Genomic DNA, 18,356 nt, shown 5'->3' with positions numbered 1-18,356 from the left:
TTATAAATAAGGTAGCATTGAGAATGAAATAAGATTGTAATGATGCAAATTAGTTTTGGTTTTGTTAGTATAACATCAAAAGATCTGCTCTATAGAGAAACATTTTTTTGATCCTTAGTCAGCTGTAGTGCTTAAACTGTAGCAATATCCTTACCAGGTCTTAAAATGTCAAAGACACTTTACTTATTACACCCTGGCCGTATTATTTAAGAATAAGTCAAGCGGTACATTGCATGATTCAGTTGCTGGAATAACCACCTTTTATCAGCATTACCTTTTTAATTGAACTATTCATGAGGTTCATCAGCCTCAGCATTCAATAATGCACATCTCTCTAGATTTCAATTAGGTTGAAGTCTGAACTTTAAGTAACCCATTGAATCACCTTGATTTTCTCTTTTCATGCTGTAGTTTTGCCGGTGTGGTGGTTGGGTTGTATGTAACCAATTTGGTCCAAGCAAGTCGAACTGATGTCCTCACATTTGTGTCTGTAATACAGAGAAGAGCATGGCAGGCTCAGTGGGCCTGATTTGTAAAATATAAGTGGAGCTAATTTGTGTGTTAAACTGTTCACCATGCAAAGTTTAGGTGTTTCGGCATTGAGTTCTGAACTTTTCTTGGGCACAAAGAAAATCTACTCCAGCCTCTTTTTTTTAACTAATGTGTGTTAAAAGTAATACATCTCCAGGATCCCACAGAGTTTGCTGTTGACTCCTATGAAGGAATGTTGCTGTTCCCATCAGGCATGATTGCTGATAAGGAGGTGCTTTCAATGCTCTTGTCCGACAGTTTACTTTAGGATGTACAGTTTTTTTTTTTATATATATATATAAAGCTTTTGACTCTGATGCTGCTGTCCTATCGTATGACTTCAAATGAATTTGCACACAATCACAGATTTATTGGAGATTTGCGATATCTTGCTTCAAACACTGAAGGACCTAAGGTTCTTCAAGAAGTACAGTACATTTTCGTCTACAGATTGCTCCATAATTATCAAGATATCAAGTCTTTGATTTTCAGTCACTCAAAGCATTGCACAGTATTACTTCAGGGTGTGGGTGTTATGGCCAAGCCTGGAAAGATTGACAGCTGTCTGAATGTTTTTTCATTTGTAAATAATTCCTCTGGCTGTTGAGCCATGGACTCCAAATTGTTGGGAAATGGCTTTATAAGCCTCCCTAGATTGACCAGAGAACTGTTTCTCTATAGTGACTTCATGTCAACAGGTTTTCTGTGTGAACACCTGGCTGCTACTTAACCTTCAATTCCTGTGGCAGCATTATGGCTGTACTCAGTTCGTCTCACACCTCTTTTTTTTTTTTGTTTTGGTTTTGTTAAGACACAATTTATTATGTCATATGTTTTTGGTTTTTTGTGAAGCTTTTTAACATGACTAAACATTGTTTACCAAGGCAGGCAGTCCAATCCAGTCTGTCTGGCCTTGGTTTGAGAAGCAAACTTCCAAAAAACTTGTGAAGAGCTTATGATATCATTATCATTATAACACATCTGTGTTCAAGAGGCATGGCCAAAAATCTGTATTGGATACACATGATTTTTGGGAACTCATTAAAAACAGGCATGATTCTGTAATAAAATCATTGCACAGGCGCAGGAACTTTTCCTAAAATCATTCTCGAAGAACACAGTTCGCTGTGTGTTATGCCCTAGCGGGAAAGGCTTATGGGTGTGTCACTGTGGCATCCACAGTTGCAGATTGAATGTTTTATTATGAAAATAAGCTATTTGTAAACAGGATCCAGAAATGCCAGTCTTCTTTTGTTTAAGGGCTACTGAGATAGAATTGGAAAGCTGTCCTATAGTCAGATACATTTGAAATTCTTTTTAGAGACTGGACTAAACACTTCTGGACTGAAAAAGAGGGGATCTTTCCACATATTATCAGCACCTTGTTAAGATATGTGCAGCCCTGTTGGTATTGGGGTACATTGGTGCTAATGGAATGGTAGTTAGTGTCGGCCCTAAACAGCGGTGTGTTTTACATTTGTGTAAAATTTTGAAAATACTAGTGATCAAGTTTGAGAGCATGTGGATCTGTATAAAATAGTTGGCTAAATGGCTGTGGTACAAATCTTTGTTCATCTTCTGTGATAGTGATGGGACCTTTTTCACAAATATTGATGCATGATTTCCTGTCACATTAAATTACAGTTGTTTCACAGTATTTCCCTCTTGTTTTAAAGATTACAAATATTTTTGCATGCTAAGATTAAATAGCTGAAGGAGTGGGATTGTCTTTGTTCAACTTCAATAAACCCAGATTGATTAGGCTGTCTGTAGGTTGTCTAATTAGTTTTAAGTGTAATAACATTTATTTTATTTTTTTTGTATGTTAATAAAAATTGTGTTCACTTTTCTGGCATCAAGTTTCTACTTTAATGGTGGTATTTTCAATGCACCATTTATTAAGTACTTTTTTGGGGGGGAATATTCAAACAAAGAAGCCTTTATTCGCCAACCCAGAAATGAACTGGTTATTGAAGGGTAATGAAATTTCAATAATTTCACGTATAAGGGTTTTTTGTACATAAAATAATTCCTTTCTGTTGAAATAGAATTTTGTAATTCTTTTTTTTTTATTAATTTATTTTATATTTTTTTTTTTAACTTTGTCTCTCAGTTAATGATACAAAGGGAAAAAGGAAAGTGTTGGGCTCGAACCAGAAGTTGAAGTTCAACCCTACTGAGCTGATTCTGTACTGCAAAGACTTGCGTGTCATAAGGTTCTGCTTTGATGAAGCCGGGCCAGAGAGTGCCAGAAAGGTGAGTGAAACAGAAATACGTACTTGTTTGCTTTGAATTTTGTTTACTGAATTAATTTTTAAGAGATTTCCCTGTATGTTTGGAGTGGATATGGTATGAAACTTGATTGATCCGAAGTTGATACATACTTCATAATCTGCTTTTCTTTTTTCTGCCTTGTTTGGCCAGTTGTTGAGTTCTAAATCTGATCTCACACGTTCACCTCAGCAACATATTTGTGTCATCCAAATCTTGATTTGCAGCTGTGTCACCTTCCTTCTGAATAGATATGACTAACTTCTCAGGAAGCTCGTTTATTAGAAAAACAACAAAGTAGTGCCAAGAACAATGCCCCTTCATGGTAAAGGAAGCAGAATTCGCTCGTGATTGTATGAGCAACTGGCATCACGGCTCAGACTCATCTCCTACACAGAGACTGGACAAACAGAGTTCTTAATGGTCACGTTCACTATTATTCAGTCATTTTTACTTCGGACAATAGTCAGATACTTTTTAATTAAGGATGATGCACTGCAACATTTCATAAAGAAATTGATATTAAATAATTTTTATACTGTGTACTTTAATTCTTCTTTGCCACTGCCATGCACATGAATGTAAATCGTAACATCTCGTCTCTTCTCCTGCCATCTGGGAATAATATGTTTTGTTGGTACATGACCATTTACATTTACTATGCTTCAAATCTGGCACTGTTATGAGCAGGGAAATTTAAGTCACTAATTACAACTTTATTTAATTTGCATCCGATAGTTAAGATGTTAGATACATGAGTTTTATTTTATATGGGGCACTAAAATAAAATGTCTGTCCTCTGTCATTCTTTGTGAGCGTATTCATGGAGACCATGTATTTGCAGCATGAACCTAAAACTGGGCCATAGTTCTTTTTTTCACTTTGACATATGGAATTTGCCAGTCTATAATAGTTTGTTTTGCTGTAGGAAATTACAGAGTTGGGAACAGTCTTTTCCTCTCTCTCACTCACACACACACACACACACACACACACACACACACACACACACACACACGCACACGCACACAGACACACGCACACAGACACACACTTCTTTCTGTGTCCTCTGGTGTTATTCACAGCTTTCCTGCTGAATAGACTGCTTTGTTACACTCCAGTGGAGCCACAGAGAGATTCAGTTTTGTAAGCCCAGAGCAGTAGGCTGTCTGTCAGGCATTTTTTTCCAGGTTAAACTTGTGCTTTTATTGGTATGACAAATGTACACAAGTATATTTTAGCACACTGGAGTGAGCGTGGTTTCCAGAGCCAAGCTGTAATAATGTCAGATCTACAGTGATTTCCATCATTCAGTTGTCTTATTTTATGTCCCTTAGAAGTACTCTTCTTCTTTTTATTTGAGGTTTGCCTTGCTATTGCCCACTATTCCCATCCAGCTGATCTTCAACTGCTGTTTGGTTTTGAGTATCAAGGACGACGATACCATGAATCTAAAGGTAACATGCCTTAATATACTCTTTTCTTTTTCCCGTCCCCCATTAATTATAAATAATCCTACATATTATTTAACACAGTTCTCATCAGTTCTGTCAATTTCATATGTTTAAGGATAATTTTAAAACTCAACTGTTGCATAAATAATGCAAAGCAATCAAAGTTTGTCTTGATTTTTAAGGGAACCGAGTCAATGGCTCTAACCCAAGAGGAGGATTACAGACCCCTATTTTTGACCGGCCATCTGACTGGGACCGGGAGATCAAGAGAACGGGTGCTTCAGAGTGGAGAGTTTGCTCCGTCAATGAGGGTCATACCATCTCCCCAAGGTTTTCAGCCCGTGTTTTTTTGTTTTTTTTTGGGTGGGGGGACGTTGTTGTTGTAGGCCAAGCATGTTGCTAATAGTCACGCCTTTTTAGTACAGTACTCTATTCAGTTGATTTCAGTGATGACATCATGGAGGGATTCAAAGAAAGGGCTGTAATTTACAGAAATGGAATAGTAGTTTGGATCAAACTGTACATCACAACTGCACTCTTGATATATTTTTGTCCTTTGACAAAAAATAAACACTGAAAATACTTGTCTTTAATAGATTCCTATATGAATATCTTTTTAGAATTTTTGTGGAATGCTTGGAAAATAAATTCCTCATATGTCCAATAAAAAAGAAATTATGCCATTGTTGTGAAATAAATCATAAATAAATAAATCTAGATCTTAAATTGAGATATTACAAGATAAGTTTTATGTTAAGAAATTACCGTAAGTTACAATGTGAAAGTTATGAATATTCATTTTTACATCGTATGAGGGAATTGTTCAAATGCAGCAGTAGGCAGCAGGGCCATTCTGAAGTATCTAGAGGCAATATTTTATTGATGTGTGACTAATATCATTTCAAGGTAAAGAAAAATGTTTATAGACCAAGATTTCTGGTAACATAACATATAAAACATGAATGATGGCAACTTATCAGCTAAATAAGGAGAGATAAGAAAAGCAAACAACTGGGATGATGTGATAAGATCACACATGTGTGACATTTAGTGTCTGTCATATCCTGCTGCTTCGTTTAACTCAAATTGGGCTACCATGACCCTCTTTTGAATTTAAGGAGTAGACGTGTCACTGAAATAAATGAATGTAGATTTGTAAAATACGCCCTTCAAAGACATATTTTTTTATGTTTTTTTTTTTTTTACTAGGTAGGCACTTTAAAAAAAAAATGTCATTCATTACAATCAAATTATGATTAAACTTAGATAAGTTTAATCATAATTTGACAAGTTATTTATCTAGGCGGTGTTTTCTGAACAATCTGTGTAACACGTCTTCTTTTTTTTTTCCCCTCACTCAAGTCTTCCAGAGCACATTGTGGTCCCAGTTTCGCTGGCAGATCAAGATCTAAAGCAATACTCATCAGTCTTCACTGATTCCCGAATCCCTGTGAGTATTTAAGTTTTGATATCACCATTGAATGAGCACCATATTACAAATCATAATTTGAGGTATAGTTGGGATATTACTTCAGATTTGGGAAATATTGGAAAATAAAATTTTTTGCAAAAACAATGTTTTTCTATTTACTTGGACTTTTCTTTCATGTTTTTTTCACATCAACTTTATTAGTTAATATACATCAACTTTTGCACTTCAGAGGCCTCATTTATCAACTGTGCGTAGAAAATGGAAATGAAATGTAGAATCTGTGTAAGTACAAAAAAAATCTGAATTTATCAAACGGCGGACACCAGTAGTACGCACACTAGTAGGTAGTCAGCGATGATAAACCCCACCTGTTCTTAACTGCTGTGCTCGTGCATGGTTAGGGTCATTTGCATTCAGAAACGCCTCCAATTGACCATATATGGTAGCAACAACAGCTCCTGCTTGGAGGTGCAAACACCAACAGAGCTGTTCTGCAGAATAAATGAGTCGTGGGTTCCTCCAGGCCACCGGGCAACAACGTTTGACAGAGACAGACTACGTTTACGTGCACTCAATAACCCTTTTAAAACCCGAATATTGGCAATAACCCGAATTTGCACGGCCATGTAAACACCAATAACCCCTTTTGAATAACCCGAATTTGCTCATATTCCGGTTTTTAAAAACTCGAAAATTACCCCTGGGTTACTCCTTTTAAAACCCGAATATTCAGTCATATAAACGCCAAACGGAATATCCCGATCAAACGGAACATGAATTTGTTTTCTGCGCATGCTCTGTTCGCAAGGAATCCTGGTCTTTAGAGTCCAGGACGTACTTCTAAACATGGCGAAATGCAAGACCACGCCACACTTTTGGAGTGAGGAGGAGACTAATCACTTCATAAATGTAATGAAGGATATGAACAATTTGGCATTTGTAGACGGTAGAAAGTACCGGGATAGCGAGATTTACAAGAAGGTGAGCGAAAAGTTGCGCGAAGCAGCATTTGTTTTGAATTTGGATACAGGAAGAAAAGCGGAAATGACGCTAATTGCGTCATCACGTTATTGCATCCAACATTGCCGGCATGATTCTGCTTAAGGCTGATTTATGGTTCCGCGTTACACCAACGCAGAGCCTACGCCGTAGGGTACGCGGTGTGCGCACTGTACGGCGCGCATCGCTGCGTACCCTACGCCGTAGTCTACGCCATACCCCACGTCATAGGCTCTGCGTCGATTTAACGCGGAACCATAATTCAGGCTATAGTGTCGGTTGCGAAATGCCACATATGTCTCCAATCTCTCTCTGAAATGTTCCGGTGGCCAAAAATCCCTTGATAAATGAGGCCCCAGGTTTGTAGTAAATCCCCAAAAAGTTGGTACTGGATCATTTAAGTATTTTAAAAGATTTGAAAGAAAATGGTGGTGTCAGGAGATGATTGTATTGATCTGATACGAAAATGTTATCCAAGAAAGACTGGTATTTTCACCATGCTAGGACTGATATAGATCAATGACAGCACTGACTGTTGTCATGTGGCTTGTGATGCAGTGTTTGGACTAGAGTCCAAGCAGAATTTGTGGACATAAATCAAACTAACTGAAAAAGGAAATGACGCAATCTGGTTTGCACTGATGTGGTGCGCCTCACAATTTCATTGCATAAGGGGCTAAGGTGAAAACTAGACACCTTAAACCTCCTCAGGGGACGGTGCATCTGGAACTGGGGTCGCCAATCCTTATACTTGAGGTCCACTTACCTGGAGGTTTCAGATGTTTCGCTGCTTCAGCACACCCTGATACAAATGACTGTCATTAACGGACTTGTGATGACTTGGATGACATGAAAATGACAACCATTAATTTGAATCAAGTGTGGTCAAGCAGGTAGAGATCTAAAACATGCCAGGACACCAGCCCTCAAGGACCAGGACTTCCCACCCTTGATCTAGAACAATCATTCATCAAAGCTGATACAACCACATGGCCAATGAATTACCTTGGAACTATTTTTATTTATTTTTTTCTCCCTCACCCTCACAATGCTCCCGGAAAGACTGATTACAAATTCCATTATATTTTAACAGGTCAGGGCATTAATTTATCTTCTTAGTGGTCCATCTTTAATCTATATGTATTTTTCTTTGCAGCTGTGGTGCTGGAGTCACGCTAATGGGAGTGCTCTTCTCCGCATGGCCAGCATGACTGATCCATTACAACAAAAGAAGACTGAGCAGCGGTAATCAATCTGACACTTTGAAATTAGCATTTGATCTCAATCAAAATGTAAAAGTTAATTAATTTTCCAAATATTTTACATCTTCACAAAACTTAGCAAAAACTCCCAAACCAATTTTTACTATTTTACCAATAAGTGGACAAATTACATTTATCACATACTGCACCTCCATCTTTGGGTCAGGCTTTGAGGTTAGGAGCATGTTTCTCACTTCAAAGATGGGCGGTAAGGTAGAAGATGGCTTTTAAAAGAACAGTTTGAGGTGGTTCTCTGCTCTTTGAAGTGCAATGCTAATGTTTTTCATTTGTAATTCACAAAAATGTGCCTTTTTTTTTTATTTTATTTTTTTTACACAAGACATTAATTAGCCACCTTCCAATATTTGTATTTCATAAAAGACAGGAATCACAAACATGTTTTGGTAGTTCGAAGCACAGGATAAGTCATATTTGAAAATTCATATTTGTTTTAGTCTTTACATGTAAATCTGGCACACATTTGCTGTTGAAATGAATTCTTATTGGTACGATTAACCACGGCCCTAATTCAGTATCCAATTATTATAGCCGTCATTCTCAGCTTCACTTAAAGATCACAAATCTTTATCAATAAATTAGACAGTTAATGCTCTGAGTATCTTCAGCTTCAGTGTGTTGTTGGAAATAGTGGTGAATAACTGTATCTTGTGCCCAACCCAGGCTACTACTTTTTTGTCAGATATTTTGAATTGCTGGTTATTGAATATTTTGTGTTTTGTATCCACCTTGCATGCTACAACTGCTTTCACCACTACTCTTGAATGGGGCATCCTTCATACAAACTCTGATACAAAATTTGAATGGTTTGCAAACTCACTTGTTGCATCATCAGTTATATTCCTAAAAACAACACTCATCCTGACTTTATGTAAAATTAGATTTTTAATCTCAATTCACAACCTTAACTAGATCATGGTGAAATTAATTTTATCCAAGTTTCTACGTGCCAGTGGTTTTACATCTATAATGCTAAATTCAGTTACCCTTTCATATTGCTTAATATGGCCATATTTATTTGAGAAGTATTGCAATTTAATAAAATTCAAGACATTTATTGTTAATAATGAAACTTTTAATTTTAATGGACTGGCCCTCCAGTCATCAGTTTTTGTCTGGTGTTTTTGCAGGATCTCCACTGCCATCACTAAAAGCCACCCTCATCGCAGTGAAGTCTCCAGGTTCGAGTTGGACAAGTGTCTGCCTAATATCCAGGAGATCCAGAGCGCTTTTGTTAAAGTCCGCCAGATCTGTGTCTTAGGTGAGTTTTGTCTCACAGCAACATGACACATATTTAACTTGAGTGTTGCATAATTCAACATATCTTTAATGTGGAGAGAGTGTGGAGAGTTTAAAGATGAGTAAATGTTTGACTGTTCTGTGTTGTGATTGCACAGATGCTTTTGAGGACACTGAAGAAAGGTGGCTTTCATCTATTGAAAACTCGCGATGGCTGGAGTATGTAAGGTGTGTATACAAGTTAGCTGGGATTTATAACAAATCTTTATAAAGACCAAAGGGCTTTTTCTTGCAGACCTCACAATGTGTGTGTTGACATAATAATTCTGGCATTTGATCTACAGTATTTTATTTATTTTTTGGACAACTTAAAATAGTTTCTTTGAAACTACACTATGTATGCAAATATTCAATCCTGAGCTGTGTTTTATTTGTCTACTTGATCACTGTATATTCTAGTGTGTATGAGTGCTTTTAAAAACTTCAACAGAAACTCCATCGACTATATAGTGCACAACAAACTTGTCACATGGGAAAGTAAAAGTAATTTCCAGAACCTATACACCGGTACTACATTGGTCCAGTCAACCAGTCAGCCAGGAGTTATTAGGCTGATGAAGTTGGCCAACGTTAACATCCGCAGGTCCTTTTAGGTCCTTGTAGCTGTGAACATCCTATGCAAATTTGTGATGCACTGCTGCATTCGGTCACAGCCAAAACACGTGACTGGTAATATATCAGCCGTTATCCATAAATTAGTTCTCTCTATAGAGGTCGTGTTGCATGAGTAAGTGAACAAGTTGACAACATGCACATAGTGTTGCCACCTTTTCGAGATGTGAGGGTCTGCAGTTTTGGGCTCCCTAGTCAGTAATTATAACACAAGACAGTTGACGTAATGTGCTTTAAATGTAAATGAAAACTGAATTAAGCTTTTGGCAAATTGTCAATAGCTTATGAATCTGAGGCATTTTATAAATTTGAAATATTATGTGCAACTTATTTAAATGAATACCAGCTGAACTTCTCAAAAAGTTAGGGAAAGGGACAACTAATAAATTAATTTAAAAAAGAAACGGCCTTGTAGAGCAGTTTTAGTATTTTGGTTTATCTGCAACCTATTAGTAACAGACTCGTACCCCATTTGTGAATGAAGCTTGTCACTACACCCACAAGCAAGATAAAATTTAACAATATAAAGAAAAGAAAAGGAAGTGAAAACATGAACCAAGCAAAAGCACATTTTCTGAGACTGAGATCAATGAAAATGGTTTGAGGGGAAAAAAACTTGACCTATTTTTCATTAAGTCATGGTTGCTGCAAGGACTAAAGGTCTCAGGACTAAAGATGAGAGTGAGCATTTGACCTAACAGTGAACAGTTCTAAACCCAGAATGCAGATATGTGAAGATAATGTTAATTTGAAACAATTTATAGAGGTTTTGAAAAAACAAATGCTCCCTACTGGAATTCATGTTTTCATAGAAGGTCTTTATTCATGATTCAGTGTTGCTAAATAACAGTAGAATGAAAGTAGGTGGTATACTAAAGCTTCACCCACTGGAAATATTTGCCTCTAAATGGGAAAAACAAAAGATAAGAGGCCCTGTAATATCGAGGAACCAAATGACTATATAATTCTAAACTGGGCAAAATTTACTTTAAAAATTACAGCAGTTTACTTGGTTACCTCAGTTTTCAGACACTTGTGGTAGAAATCCCCCCGTTTTCCTAGACTGATTCTGTCATGTCAATAAAATAAAATAGACTACCGGTACAAAAAACAACACGCATTCCTTTTACTTTCTGTATTTAGCAGGTTCACTTTTTGCTGTTTACAAGTAGGTAAAAGGTTTGAAGAATTTGCAAATCTTTGTATTCTGTACATGTTTACATTTTCTAATGCCTCCAGGATTTTTGGAATTGAAGTCACAAGTCTGCAAATACAAAACGGATTTAATAAAGTCTATATCGATGTGCAGTCCCTACTTTCTTAGAACATGCTGCAAAGGATTTTTCAAGGTTGGTTAAAATGTGTTTTTGTTTTTTTCCTTTTTTTCCTCTGTGATCCCAGGTTGTTTTTAAAAATCTCAGCAGATGTGGTGTACAACTTGGATGGAAAAAATATATCTGTCATTCTCCAAGGTAAATTCTCTTTCTTGTTTTTTACATTTCGAGTCACAGCATTCTCACATCTTCACGTGGATGGTGCATTTTTTTTTTTTAATTACAAAAATAATAATAATTATGTTAATCCATCATGTGACAGACTTCTGAGTTTAGCATCAATACATTACCACCCAGAACATGTCTAAAAATGGTGTACCTGACAAACCTTGGCTTTTCTACAAAGTACTTCTGTAAATTTTTTATTTACATTGTACATTTGTCATTCTACATTTAATAGAGGAAGAAGACAGAGACCTTGACTGTGTAGTGTCCTCACTGGTGCAGCTCATGCTGGACCCTCACTATCGCAGCCTGATCGGCTTTCAGAGTTTGGTGCAGAAAGAATGGGTGATGGCAGGCCATCGCTTTTTGGACAGATGCAACCACTTGAAGAAGAATGACAAGGAGGAGGTATTTGTGCAATCTAAATTACTACTACTACTACCACTGTCATTTAGCAGACGCTTTTATTCAAAGCGAAAAACACATGCAAGAAATCACAAATAATCACAAAATAATCCAGTTATGGAAAATACTTTCTGATATCCTTGTTTCCTGTCATATGATATATATTTTTCCCCTCCCTATTGATCAAGTCCCCGCTGTTCACATTGTTCCTGGACTGCGTGTGGCAGATGATGAACCAGTACCCAGCAGCATTTGAATTCACAGAGACCTACCTGACAGTACTGAGTGACAGCATGTGGATCCCACTCTTCAGTACTTTTCTTTTCAATTGTCCTAAACAGCATGCTCAGGTCTTGACGGTAAGAAACTACACACATACATATGACTTACTTTGTTTGTTTGATGGATAATCGAGTGCAACACAATGCAAAACAGTTTAATATCACTTAGATTCATGTAAGTTAAACATCTGTTTGAAGCAATTCATAGCACTTATGTTTTTCATCCTAGTTTATAATTATATTCATAATGTATGGTGTAAGAGTAACCTTGTCTTTGATCTAAAGGACTTTGCCAAGAACAAAGCCATCCCTCAAGGGGAAGATCCGACTGTGTTTTTCCCTCCTGTGTGGGAGTGGGCGCAGCAGTTCTCCATAAAAGATCAAACCCTCTTTAACAACCCCATGTATGTTGGAAAAGGAGCTGCTTGTGTTCAGAATGGAGAAGTGAAAACCTTCAGACGCACAAAGGTATAAGAGTTTTACATATGATATTTAAATGTACCTTGGGCTGGCCAACCACAACTAGCTAGCTCTGGAAAAACTAGAGTAAACACCCACAGTGTGTTATGTGATACTTTTCTGAATGCGCATGCGCAAATGTTGGGGTATCTTGGGAGTGTGTACGTGCACAGCAGTTGTAGTGTTTGTAGTGCACGAGTCATGAGTAAAGTCTTGTAAAACGTACAGTTATCAGAGTTATTTATTTAGCAGTTAACACAGTGTCTGTCTTATCATGTTGCACGGCCATGTTTCTATTGTAGCCTTCAACTGACAGACCCATCACTGGCTCTGTACTGGGCCTTATACTGTAGCTCTTGTGTGCTTTGGAAGTGAGAATGAGGCAGGTGTTGAGCTCACCATAATCTCTGAATTGTCACTACACCCACATGCTGGACCTCAGAACCTCAGAGTAAATAGAAATTACATTTTGTTTTTTAATGGTTGGATCTTTCAGGATATCAAGGATTTGAAAACCTAGAACGGTTGTACCTTCATCCTTTTTATGCTTTTGTAATCCGGTGTGCTTCCTCCAACAGAAAACCTACAGTTCCACATTGCGAGGAACAGCCATGTTGCAGCGCAATGGACTCAGAGGTGAAGAGGATGTGCTGCCTCGGCGGGGCTCTCTGGTCTCTGAGCTTAGGTCTGATTTTTCACCGGTGAAAGATGAAAGTCCATCAGAGCGCTTCTTCAGGGACTGGTTTTCTCGACCTGTTGACCAACATGGCCTCCTGATTCCCATGGTCATGCCCTCACATGTGGCTCTCTGGAAGCTCTTCTTTTTACGTTGGGTCACTGAAGCCTGCATCCCCAAAGGAGGCCCCATCACCGCCTACCACAAGCTCTCTCAACTGGTCGACGAAATTGAGATATTGCAGAGCCAGCTCAGGCAGTACAAGGCTCCAGGTTCAGGAACCTCACCGCTTCCAAGCCCATGTGGGCCCCCTTCAGACCAAAGAAGGATGTATTTTAAGGCCAGTTCTCCAGATGAGCCTTCTACACCACCAGACTTCCTAACTTCCTCATTTCCCTTCACTCCGGTGGGAAACCTGTCTCGGCGAAGTCTGTATGGGACTCCCATTAGCAAGTTTCTCAATGGGGCAAGGACCTGGCTCTCAACAGAGACTCTGGCTAATGACACTGTCTGAACATAACTTAGTTAAAGGACTCTTAACAGATTTTTAATAACTAATCATCTGATTTTTCTATTACCTCTTTCTTTAATACCAACAAAGAACCTGAGAAATTAAAATAGTAATTTTTGACTTCTGATTTCAAGTGCTTAATAAGCTAGAGTTTCCACCATTGATGCTGCATTCAAATCTGTGGTAATTCCTAATTCCTAATGAATTACCATTGGCAGAACCTTATAAAACACAGTAAGGTCCTTTCAAACACTTCCTTCTCAGTTGCTGGTGAAGTCGTACAGTAAGGTGTCTGGACTGATTGTATAAATCGTTAACTTTTTTTTAATATCTATATGTGTATATTTTTGTCCGTGTTTGTTTTTTGTTTTCTTTAAAATGTTATCAAGTTAAGGTGAGGGTTAATACAACCTGCCCTGAACTGCCCTGATTTGCTGCATGTTTTAAAGGTAACCTGAATCTATTGATGTATGGCTGTAGCAGTGCTTTAACTTAACCTTTTATTTGAATTGGTTTGTCAATAAGACGACTTCTCCTCTGGAAGGAAATTAAGTTTTTTAAATAAGGAAATACACGTTTTTGTTGCAGCATCAGTGATGCACTTTACCAAACACTGATCTTTAAAACTTAATTTGTTTTTTGCCTTCCAGGAAAGTTAATTGAAGCAGCAATTTTGTAACCTTTTTTTTTTCTTTTTTTTTTAACACATTTCTGAAAGAGGAACAGAAAATAACACAGCTAACAACATTTCTACTCTAAAGTTAGAATGAGTGGCCTGGTTGAATGTAACAGGATCTCTTTTCTTTCACGAGCTTATTGCTGCTTGCTTCAGTGGCTCATATTTTATTGGCTGTTTTGGAGCTGTGCAATAAGTGGGAAACGGTGTGATATCAGGGTCGAATTTTGTATAGTTACTCTATTTTTTAAGCAGCCATAAGGGCTTTGTATATTAATGGTGTTGATACTAAAGAAAAGCAGAACTGTGAGGACTTTAACCTGTGGTAGATATTTCCTCTTTTTCTTTTGGGGGGATTTTATTTAACCTTTCTTTTAGCCTTCTGGTAAGGTGCCGTGGAGAAAGTGTTAATGTGAAAAGGTGCTGAATGGGTAAATAATTTGAAAGTATAAGGGATGGGTAAGTCATTTGAGTCAAACCAGTCCCTATTTTGGTAAATTCGTTGTCCTCTAGTGAGGATGACATAGTTTTGAGACAGTGCATTAGCAATAAGTCAACTATGAACCAAAGCTTATAGATGCACAATGTCTTTAACTTTTACATGTCACCTTTTATATGATGGGGATAATTGTTTGTCATCTTCAACAGAATTTTAGTTGGAAATGAAAAGCCTGACAGTATCAAGTCCATACACTTTTCAGCACCATTTTTCTTACGTTGGTATCTCTTCATATGTTTGCATATAAAGTAATTATACTGATCATGATAGAAAACAAGAAGTTGAAATAGTACTTGCAGAAAGTAAAATTGTAAGCTTCATGCACAGAGATACTCAAAAGTATTGAGGAAAGACTTAGAGAATTTTTGTTGTGTGTAGGCTGCTGTAAATAGTAATTAAAAAAAAAAAAAAAAAAAGAGGAAAAAAAAACAACCACCTGAGAATAGGATTGTTAGAGACGCAGCTTACAACAGTACCAATCATCCAGTGCCTTTTAAAACTGGTAAGGAAGTATCACTGTGTAATATGTAAATGAGAGCACGGCATTTTTGTTGTCACGCCCTTTTAAAAACTGCATCTCTGACCACTGGACACACCGTATCTGTTCCATTACGAGTCAAAATCCTGCAACACCATATTGAGCAGTTCCTGATGGCATAAAGATAAATCTGTGGCTCTTTGGCAAGAAATAGTTTAGGTTTTTCTTTTTACAATGTATAATGTGAGTGCAAGCTTGCTCTCCCAAATGCTATAAATTGCACAAATTTTCCAAGAATAGATAGAAGAAGAAGAATAGATTATTTTAAAGCAATTGTTGGATATAATTTTGGCAGATATAAACACTGTATATGCTCGAAAGCTTTCAAATATTTTTGATTAATGGTACTAAATGACTTATTGAATTAGTCTATATATTTTATGGAGATGTATTTATATGCTGTTTTTTGCATTAATTCCCAATGTTGCACTCTGCTGTAATGTATGATGGCTGTGCTTCCTGTATGCCACAGCTTGATATTAATGAGCAGCAGATGTATAATATTCACTTATGCAAATGTTCTCCAAGAGGAATGCAGTGAACTCTGCACATCCTCTGTGCCTTTTTTATGGGGGAAGATTGACTTTATTTTAACAATATTTTAAAACGTATTGCTTTTGTTTTGCAAGACTAATTACTCTTGGCAATTCTGTAAATGTTAAATTCAGAGGCTCGCATGTGTACCATGAAGAAGAAATCCTTACATTAGCTTTTAATCTACATCACCGTCTTATTTTTATTGTGCAGAGATTTGCTTTCATTTAGCATTCTTTTTGTTTTCACATTTAAATGTTATAGTTTGTTTTTTTTTTTGTTTTTTTTATTTCACATGTACGTGGATGAAAAAAGAGCAACGAAGTGTGTTGACCAAAAAGGCAACAGTTCATTGAACAAATTACAAACACATGCACATATAATTTGTACTTTTAAATAGAAATGTTACTGTCTGAAGGGAATATTGCAGTTCATTACTGCCAAATGAAGAAACTCACAGCTGTGAGTGCCAAACCAGCTGATCTGAGGTCATATTCAGAGATTCCTATTGATTAGTGATCATTGATTATTTGTGGAACCTACATACACAGAAAAAAAAATCCTTGCAATTCCTGGTTTTCACACTTCCAAAGATTCTCTTGAATTCCACGGAAATTCTTGAGGCTCAATTTGTCACTGAGAAGCCCCCTTGATGTCTTTTGCTGAACAATAAGTAATATAGAAATATGAAAAAAAATGTTTAACAATGGACTGAACTCTGCACAGTTTAGCTTTTTGTTCATTTCACTGAGTGTAATTCTCAAAATCCTGGTTATTATTAACATGCACTTATTTGTAACTTGACATGTTTGAGATTCTGAGTTGCCGTGGACTTGCGGTTCAATTGAAATAATCTAACAAGAGAGACGATTTGAAAAGAGGAAAAACAACTAATAAAATTGTAAAGTGGTATTTCTGATGATAGGGGTTTATTGCTATTACTTAGAGTAAGACCAGCAAATGTTAAGAGTGGGATAAGGGTCCCTGATGCATCTTAAGTGTTGTAAGCTCTTAAAATGGTGAAGAACATCACCTATGTATAATATGAAAAGCCTTACATTTTCTGGTGAAGGATGTTGCTAGTTGATTTTCACGTGACTAATAAAGGTTGATATTGCTCCATCTAATTGTGAAATGCACCAGGGTAAGTGGAAACATAGTGTGAAGTAACATCTGATCAGGTGTATTTATAGTTTAAGGATTGTAAAGTTACTGAGTCACATGGCTATTCTCCAAACATTACTGTAACTAGTGTGCAATGTCTCCAAATTAAAGTACAATATTTGATCACAATGCTCATAATTTGTAAAACCTAGGGTCAATAAATGAAAAACTGAAAGTACTAAAGCATGGTGTCTTTAAATTGTGGAAGTACATAATAAAGCTGTCTTTGAACAGGGTTATGATACATGTTATTAAATGTCCCTTGTGTTGTGCACAAGAATGTAGTGTTTTTCACACTTGGAAAACTTCTGCCTGGTCTGATATAAATACTGAGTGTAAAAGAACAGTCACCTTGGAGATGATCACCACCATCAATTGTTTGTGTCGGCACACAGGATTTATGGCTTTCTTCTGCTTGGTCTTTGTGCACCACACATTTTGACAAGTGAGCACAGGTGTAAATAGTAGTACCTCTTAATATTTTTTGTGTGCGTTTCACCAAATCCTGCTAGTAAAATGAGCCACGCAGAATCTCTGGCTCGGCTCTGGCTCACCTGCAGTGAAATGAAAGAAAATCTCAAACAAACCATTTAAACGGCTTTGAACTGACAATGGACGGGATCAGATCAGTTAAGAAGCTCTTAACAGCAAAAGGCTTCTTTCAAACCTTCTTAAGGAGCCTGTGAAAGAAAAACGCGTTTCCCAGAGTCGCTCTTAGCTTAAGAAGCTCTTTCATTAAGAACGGGGATTGCCTGGGTCGCAGTCCGCCGCCGCGGGATCTCTGGCCGCTTCTTCCCGCGCCGTGGGGGCCCCCTCCTACTTCTCCCCTCTGTGGGGTTGCTGGTGGCCTGGGTTCCGGGTTCTTCCTTGTCAGCCTCTGGTCTCGCGGGTGGCAGGGTTGCTCCCCCCCTCCCCCACTATAGATACACTTCAGGTGGAGCTTTGTTTGGTTTATTACACACACACACATACACATACATACATACACATAGCTACATATACACACTCACGCACACCACACACACACATAGCCACAAAGACATGTACACACACACACACATAGCCACTCAGTCACATACATATACACACACATACACAGCCACACAAACATATACATACACACACACACATAGCCACAAAGACATATACGCACATACACACACACACACACACACACACACACAAGCATGATCATATACATACACGCATACACACACATAGACATACATACTGGCT

At 37.5% G+C, this 18,356-nt stretch overlaps 1 protein-coding gene across 1 annotated transcript in view; it reads left to right on the top strand.

The window, feature by feature from the left end:
• mtmr10 (myotubularin related protein 10) overlaps window positions 1-17,295 on the top strand; it is a 28,903-nt gene extending 11,608 nt beyond the window's left edge. The window contains exons 5-16 of the mRNA XM_061743471.1: window positions 2,645-2,787; window positions 4,166-4,259; window positions 4,439-4,586; window positions 5,619-5,706; window positions 7,844-7,932; window positions 9,098-9,228; window positions 9,365-9,434; window positions 11,280-11,350; window positions 11,613-11,785; window positions 11,971-12,141; window positions 12,349-12,531; window positions 13,101-17,295. Coding sequence (XP_061599455.1) covers window positions 2,645-2,787; window positions 4,166-4,259; window positions 4,439-4,586; window positions 5,619-5,706; window positions 7,844-7,932; window positions 9,098-9,228; window positions 9,365-9,434; window positions 11,280-11,350; window positions 11,613-11,785; window positions 11,971-12,141; window positions 12,349-12,531; window positions 13,101-13,712 — 1,973 coding nt within the window. The 3' untranslated portion in view covers window positions 13,713-17,295. The remainder of the gene's footprint in view (window positions 1-2,644; window positions 2,788-4,165; window positions 4,260-4,438; window positions 4,587-5,618; window positions 5,707-7,843; window positions 7,933-9,097; window positions 9,229-9,364; window positions 9,435-11,279; window positions 11,351-11,612; window positions 11,786-11,970; window positions 12,142-12,348; window positions 12,532-13,100) is intronic.
• Window positions 17,296-18,356: the final 1,061 nt, after the last annotated feature.

The sequence above is a fragment of the Cololabis saira genome, chromosome 2, assembly GCF_033807715.1.
Source record: "Cololabis saira isolate AMF1-May2022 chromosome 2, fColSai1.1, whole genome shotgun sequence".
NCBI lineage: Eukaryota > Metazoa > Chordata > Actinopteri > Beloniformes > Belonidae > Cololabis > Cololabis saira.
Note: the sequence above shows the minus strand (reverse complement) of the source record. Positions and strands in the feature narration are given on the sequence as shown.